Source organism: Hydra vulgaris, chromosome 03 (assembly GCF_038396675.1).
Source record: "Hydra vulgaris chromosome 03, alternate assembly HydraT2T_AEP".
NCBI classification, from domain to species: domain Eukaryota; kingdom Metazoa; phylum Cnidaria; class Hydrozoa; order Anthoathecata; family Hydridae; genus Hydra; species Hydra vulgaris.
Window position 1 is genome coordinate 65,334,670 of NC_088922.1, and position 7,726 is coordinate 65,342,395.

At 30.4% G+C, this 7,726-nt stretch overlaps 1 protein-coding gene across 1 annotated transcript; it reads right to left on the minus strand.

Annotated features, from left to right (window-relative positions):
* Positions 1–770: 770 nt before the first annotated feature.
* On the minus strand, positions 771–1,277 carry LOC136078841 (uncharacterized). The gene has a single exon (XM_065794656.1). It carries the CDS (start codon positions 1,275–1,277, stop codon positions 771–773), a length of 507 nt encoding a protein of 168 aa, XP_065650728.1.
* Between the last annotated feature and the right edge of the window lie 6,449 nt (positions 1,278–7,726).

The following is a 7,726-nucleotide window of genomic DNA, read 5'->3' on the forward strand; positions in this document are numbered from 1 at the left end:
GTTTCAGTTAGTGCCAGCAAAGTTTCTTTAATAAAAGCTAATAATTATAGTAATTCAGAAAATTATAACGTTATAATAAACTTCTCTATTTTAAAAAAATTTATTGATAGTATTGGCAGTTGCCCAGAATGTAACAATTGTATTGTTTTTACAGATGACAACGATAAACGAAGCGGGTTTTCTCACAAGTTAAATTTTAGATGTACCAAAGGTAACTTTCATGATGTTAAAAAATCTGTACCTAAACAAGGTAGAAATTATTTCGATATCAACCTTAGAATGGTTATTGCTTTTCTTGAAATTGGGAAAGGACACCAAGCCTTAGTGGACTTTTCCCGAAATGCAAACACTTCAAGTACGAATAACAACGCATTTAACAAAGTCAACAGCACTATTCAAAATGCATATAAGTTATCATCAGCAGGCCCGCCGTGAGCCTTTGCGGCGCCCAGGGTCAAAATTTCCCAAGCGCCCTACTGAAAGTGAAAGCTGATCTAATGATCCATAATTCAATACATAAAATAAGCCATTTGATAACAAATCAAAGAGGATAAAAGAATATAGAATTTTTTAAATTTAATTAATGAACATTTGAACAGTTTATTTTTAGATAATTGCAATGGTCTTTTGACTTGGTTATACACTCATACATAAAATGATAAAGTCGACACTAGAACATGGTAGAAACAGACCAAAGACAATCATTAAACACTATTGGATGTTAAGAGTAAAAACTTGTCTAGAATACAACAGCTATTGTTGTTTCAACTTCAGAGGAAATTGATCTTTCGAGCTTTACTCATGGCGAATTTGGAAATTACTTCACCGTAGCACAACTTTTTGGCAAGATCATGCTCAATGGAAATAATTAGAAGATTCGTGAGTCGTTCTTGGCTCATTGTAGACCTTAAAGCTGTCTTAACTAGAGCAAGCTTACTAAAAGATTTCTCGCCTTCCGCAACAGAAACAGGGATGGTGTTGAAGATGCGCAGCACAATGCAGACTGATTCGAAGAGCGGCTGAAGACCTTTCTGGTAAATTCCATTCAATAACGTCATGGAAGTGAGAGATTTTTTTTGGCCAAAAAGATTGGATCGCTTAAAAGCATCGAGGTGGCGGACCTCTTCAATAAGTTTCTCTTCCTCAACATCGGTCGCGTAGATTTGTGCCAAGACCTTGCATTTCTCCTCCAATTGGATAGGTGCTTCAACACTTTTTTCTGATTCTTCTTCATTTGACATAACAAGAGATTTCAATGACCACAAGAACGAAAACATATTCGTCGTCTTCTCAGCAGCTTGGAATCTATCGCTGACCTGCTGAATAAGAGTATCAAGAGCGGTATTGAATACGCTCACCTCAAACTCTTTTGCCTCGTCTTCATGGAAATGAGCGGTGTTCCTCACCTCTTCGTGAAAGGTCTTCCTTTTTTTTCGTCCTCTTCTTCACAAATTCTGATTGAAAACCAAAAGAAGCAAGACCAGATGCTATCAAACGTGCCTCATTAAGGATGCTGGTCCAAGATGATCTCAGTCGATTTAGATCTTCAATAAGAGTCTTAATGAAATCTCGTCAAAGATTCGAGGATACCGGACATGTTCGCTCCATTGTCATATCCTTGACCTCTGCAGTTTTTGAGATCGATTCCATTTTGTTCTAAGACGTCCATAATAAGCTTGGCAATGTCAGCACCTATCTTTTTTTCAAGATTCTCAACCCTCAGAAAGCGCTCCTTCACGGCCCATCTTTTGTCAGTACCAAAGTATACAAAGCGGAGAACAAAGGTGATTTGCTCGGTGTGAGAGACGTCCAGAGTCCCGTCCACAAGAATAGAATAGTAGATGGCCATATGAGCTTCGTTGATGATGGCACCGTGAACGATTCCTCCGCACTCTTTGATGAATTCAATTTGAGTGCTCCAGCCCAAGTAATGGGCATTCATTTTGTTACCTTCTTGTTGGCAGCTGGAAACTTCTTCTAAGTGTAGTTGGAGAGTCTTGTTGTGCTTGGCCAAGAGCTTTAGGGTAGCTAGAAAGTTGCCATTGTCGTCTTCTCCAATCATTTTTGATGAACCTAAAAATTATAATAATAAGACAGATTTATTTAAAACAATAAAGAAGCATTTGCTTTTTTTTATGATGATTCTATGATGATTTTATATTATGATTTATGAATATTATAACATATTTATTTAAAAGAATAAAAAAGGATTTGTTTTATTTAATGATTTCCAAAATATCTAGTTAATCTTATAAATATAAGCTAAATAGATTTAAAGATAGTCGGTATCACAATAGAATAATTGTAAATAGATTTACCTCTGAAACTAAGGTTTCGTGACGCTAAAAAAAGAGTAACATCTAAGATGCATCGTAGAATTTCACGCCACCTGGCTGTTTCATTTCTTATCGAGTTTTCAAGAGCTGCATCTATTCCGCTTTGATTTTCTAAGCTTTCTAGCGCCGTTTTCCATTCTATGTAAAAGTTTCGATGCTGGGCGTTATTCTGGTGACTTTTGACTTTCTCAGGTAGCTTGTGCCAGTTGCAGCTTATTCCATCATTCCATCTTAGAAGGTGCGACTGGTGTCCAATCCCAAAAGATTGTTTGCTTTCAAACAGAGAACACGGAAAGCAAATAAATGATTTCTTAGATACACTCCAGACCAGCCAATCTTGGCATGTCTTCTCCCCGTTGAGAGAAGTTTCGTTGAAAATTGATTCAGGAACCTTCTTCTTATTAGAATCTTATGGGAAAGCTGAAGGATTTCGAGGAAACCCCTGTAGAAGCACAGAATCTCTTTCCACTTTGGAAAGATGTGCTGCCCACAAAGCAGGATCATTGGAAGGAATGATAGCGATGGGTTCTTCTGTTGGCAAAAACTGAGAATAAATTTTAAAAAATCTTATTTTATTAGCTTAAAAGTTTATTGACATCATCTCTTTTAAAGAGGTAGAACTTACCAAAATATTCTCTTCATTCACAGCTACCATTCCGATTTTTGATGGGGGCTCTCCTGAGCTTTCAGAAATGTCAGTGACATCGTTTTCAGTTCCAACCTATAAAAATAAGTTAAAAATTTATATAACATTGAATTAATCAAATGGGAAAATATCCTTTCCCGGGGAAAACTATTTACTACTTGCATCGATTGACTTGGCAGGAAAGAGTTTGAAACAGTAGGACTTTCATCTTCTCCTTTTTTTGTAACTGTAATACCACAGTCTTGAAGAGTGCGTTTGTTCTTTTCCTCATTCGCAGTTCTTTGAGCAGCATTCTTTCTTACTTGACAACCAGAATCTTTCTTTTTAAAACCAGACATGTTTTAATTCTTTTTGAAACAGCATCCGCTCATAAGCAAAGAACTGTTTGAATTTCTTCTTGATTGGGTCTATCAGACTATCACATCGATATCACGTGTTTCAAAATTGTTTCAAATTTGAGAGATTTTAAAAATTAGAGAAATAAATTTAATAAAATTGTTTTAATATTTTATATCAATATCAAACTACTTGGATTTAATCTTATCTCTTTTTTAAATAAAGTAAAAAATCTCCGTTTTTAATTGAATGAAAATCTCCGTGCACTAAAGTTATTTTAAACATTTAATTCAGCGGGTTGTTAAATTAATCATTAGTATTCACTTTATTTGCGAGTTTCCGCTATATAAAAAGAATCGCTTTATTTAAAACTAATGTTTTGAAAGTAATGCTAATTTCTTAGTTTTAAAGCATTAATTACTTTTTTTATTTAAAAAGTCCAATTATGAAGCACTTCATTACAAAGTTGAAAATTTAAACTAAAAAAAATTGACCGGCCAAAAAAAGCAATTGACCGTCTATTATATGTTTTAGCTGGTCAAATTGACCGGCTGCTTTTGATTTCTTATTTTCCACGCTGCCTCCCAGTACTTTATCTTTTTTTTAAATTGACATGAAAAAAAAATTATTTATATACGGCTTCGTGCGCCCCTGTCGACCTGGCGCCCGGGACAAAACAACCCAGTAGACCCCTCCTCACTTACTATGTTATTGATTATACAAAAACCCTATATAAATAGGTTGCTTAGATATTGATAGTAAATTAATCGCCAACTATATTTAACTTATATTATATTAGATTATGCAAAACATTATATATATATATATATATATTTATATATATATATATTTATATATATATATATATATATATATATATATATATATATATATATTTATATATATATATTTATATATATATATATATTTTCTCATTTAAAATATTTTAATATTATTATTTTATCTATTTTTTTCAAAAAGATATTGATCACTCTTAAACAGATTTCCAGCAATATACAACATATTTCCATATTTCCAGCAATATACAACATTTATCAATAAATATATATATATATATATATATATATATATATATATATATATATATATATATATATATATATATATATATATATATATATATATATATATATATATATATATATTGACTTTTCTATTTGTAGAATAAGTAATAATATAACAATGAAGTACCATTGTATATACAACTGCATTAGATCCAATAATATGTCTATACAAGATCTAGTAATTTATGTTCAATTAGTTGTCAAGTTAGACTTAAATGATTTTGAAATTATAAGAAACAAACTAATTGCATTCCTAAAAAACTTGAAGTCTCGTTGGAATGATGTTAACCGCAAAGCTGCAGCATTTGAGAAAAAATATGCAAAATGGTTGGATTCTGACTTTATACCTTTTGCATATGTTCCACCTGCTACTGCAATAATTGTTACTACTCCTCTTGGTAGGCCTACTTTAAATTTTGATAAGTCCTCTTTGAGATCTAAGTATAGAAAAGTTGCTGATATGGATCAATACTGAGCTAACCAACAATTATTTGCAACTTAAGTCAAATTTGGAAAAAATAATGAGCCTAAAAAAGCCAAACTAGCAGAAAAATTGTTAGTGGATACTATACCCTCATCTTGTATGTCTACTGATGAAGCTTTGGTCCTTATTTTAGATTGTAATTTGACAAAGGCATCTTATTAATTTATGAAAATCAAAGCTGGTGAAAAGGAATGCAATCTCTACTCAGCATATAATAATGTTAGAGTGGCAAAAGATCAATGCTATCCTAAAAACATTAGCATAACTGACTATTCTGCTAGTGTTCCACTTCAAGATCTACTGGATCACACTAAAACAAGACTTTTGGAGACACAGACTGGTGTTTTAAATGCAAATGAGTGTAATAGACATACTCTAATATACAAAGCTGGTTTTGATGGTTCAAGTGGGCATAGTATTTATAAACAAACATGCAATGATGATGAGTGTACTAGGAATCTGAAGAGTGAGGAAGGCACAAAGCATGTAATAAACAGAGACTGTTTATTACATGCTTTGTGCCTTTAGAGCTCTCATCTATTGTCAATAATAAAAAGATTAATCTTTGGAGAAATTCTAAACCATCATCTACTTTGTACTTTCGGCCTTTGCGATTTAAATTTGTAGAGGAAACTGCAGACCTTCATAGTGAGGAACTATGTGGTGTTAGTCCTAAAGAAATGAATGATATTGACAAGGTATATAAAAAATATTTTATATACAGGTACACCCTTATGTGTATATATTCATATGAATATATATGTGTGTGTATATATATATATATATATATATATATATATATATATATATATATATATATATATATATATCAAATCTTCTAAATATGAATACTGTAATTTAATAGTGTTAGTGTTGTTTCATTTTCTTTTTTAATAAAGAACTTTCTAGGCTTTTCTAAAAGCGTTTCTTTACTCCACGCGGTCTTTCAAGCAAGGTCTTCCAGCCGATTAGAGCTGATAAATTTTTAGTTTCAAGTGGAATTGATGTTGTTCATTGTTTAAAAACTAAAATTTGTTTGTTGTTCGTTGTTTTTGTTTTTCTGTTTTTTTTTTAGAAGAAGTTAAAACTAAAATGACTGGTAAAATAATTTTTTTTAGTACAATGTTTCTTTTTTAGTAAAGTGTTTCAGTTTTGTCTTTAGTCTTTTTAGATCATTTTAAGCAAGTATTGTTTCATTTTTTAGAGTAGTTAAAAGGAGCTGAAGGCCTTTTTAGTAAGTATATAGTCTAAAGTAGTTTATTTATAGTTTATATTAGCAACATAGTTATATTAGTTTATTTATAGTTTATATTAGTTTATATAGTATATAGTAGTTTATTTATAGTTTATATTAGTTCAAGTTTATTTATGGTTTATATTAGTAAGTTTATTTATAGATTATAGATGAGGATTAATGAGAATACAAATTTTTTTTAGACTGGCAAGCTGACAGCGACTTAAGTAAGTTTTATCATTTAGATTTTATTTGAGTACAAATGTAGCATTAGCAATTTTATTGTATATAATTTTATCTCAATTTTTATTTTTAGACAGACTGATAGAACTCAGTAAGGACTTAGATTTTGTAGATTTAAAAGCTTCTTTTGAATATTTTTTTAAAGCATTGAATATGTTTTATATATTTTAATAAATTTTGTCATTTAGGTGTTGTAGCATTATCAGTTGGTGCAAATAGTAATGTCTTTTATTTTATTTTACAGCAAATAGTAATGTCTTTTATTTTAAAAAGAATCAATAAATATTGTTTATTTAAACATAATCATCAGGATAAAATAGAAAAATAGCTTTTTTATTTAATATATTTTTATTTAGTTATAACTTCAGTTGCACCAGCCACAACAGGTAACTTAGTACATTTATTTTAATATACTTGAATTACATATGTTACTTAACTTTTCAAGCAATAAATATTGTTTATTTCAATATTATCGTCAAGATTATATAAATAAACTTTTTATTTGATAATTTATTTTAGTTGCTTCTGGATCAACTTTAAATAATGGTAACTCATTAATTCATATTTTATTATATATAAATGTAGATAAAAAAATGTAAGTTGGGAATTTTTGTAGATTTAAAAGCAGTAAGCTTTTTTCTAAAGGTTCTTTCTATTAAATGTAGTGATAGCGGATTAAATCCGCTATCACTACATTTGTTCTATGTTTATATAATGTACTTTAATAATTTTTGTCATTTTGGGGTTTGTTACTTTTCTGTTTTTTATTTAATAAAAAAACAAGCAATAAATATCATTTTCATTTAGCTTCATCGACCTCATTATCCGGTAACTGAATAATTTTCTTTTGGTAGTTTTTCACATAGGTAAAAAGGTGTTTTTTTTTAGATAAAACACTAAACGGTAATTATAAGTTCTCAATTGCTATGATATTTGCTTGATTATAAGTAATACATTTTTCAATTAAAATTTTGCTCCATCATTTAAAATTAAAATTTTAAAATTCAGTTTAAAAAAGTATATCAATTTTTATTTTTGGAACTTACGTATGAAGATTATAAAATCTTTCGGAAAAAGAAGCCCGGACATTTGACCCATCGGACATTTCAGAGGTGGGTTCAGTATGGGGGGACTGACCACCCATCATTTAGATGGGGAGGTTAACACCCCTCATACAGGGGTCGAAGGTCCGGCGTAGTAATTGAAAACTTTCATGTCCACAATTAAAAAAATGTTATTTGTAGACATGAAAGTTTTTGTATATATATGTATATATATTTGTTTTTTGTAAATTTTGTTTTTTCTTTTGTGTACAGTGTGTATGTGTGTGTGTGTGTGTGTGTGTGTGTGTGTGTGTGTGTG

Excerpts from the sequence above, each read along its gene's own strand:
- LOC136078841 (XM_065794656.1), bottom strand. The coding sequence starts at position 1,277 with ATGTTTTCGTTCTTGTGGTCATTGAAATCTCTTGTTATGTCAAATGAA.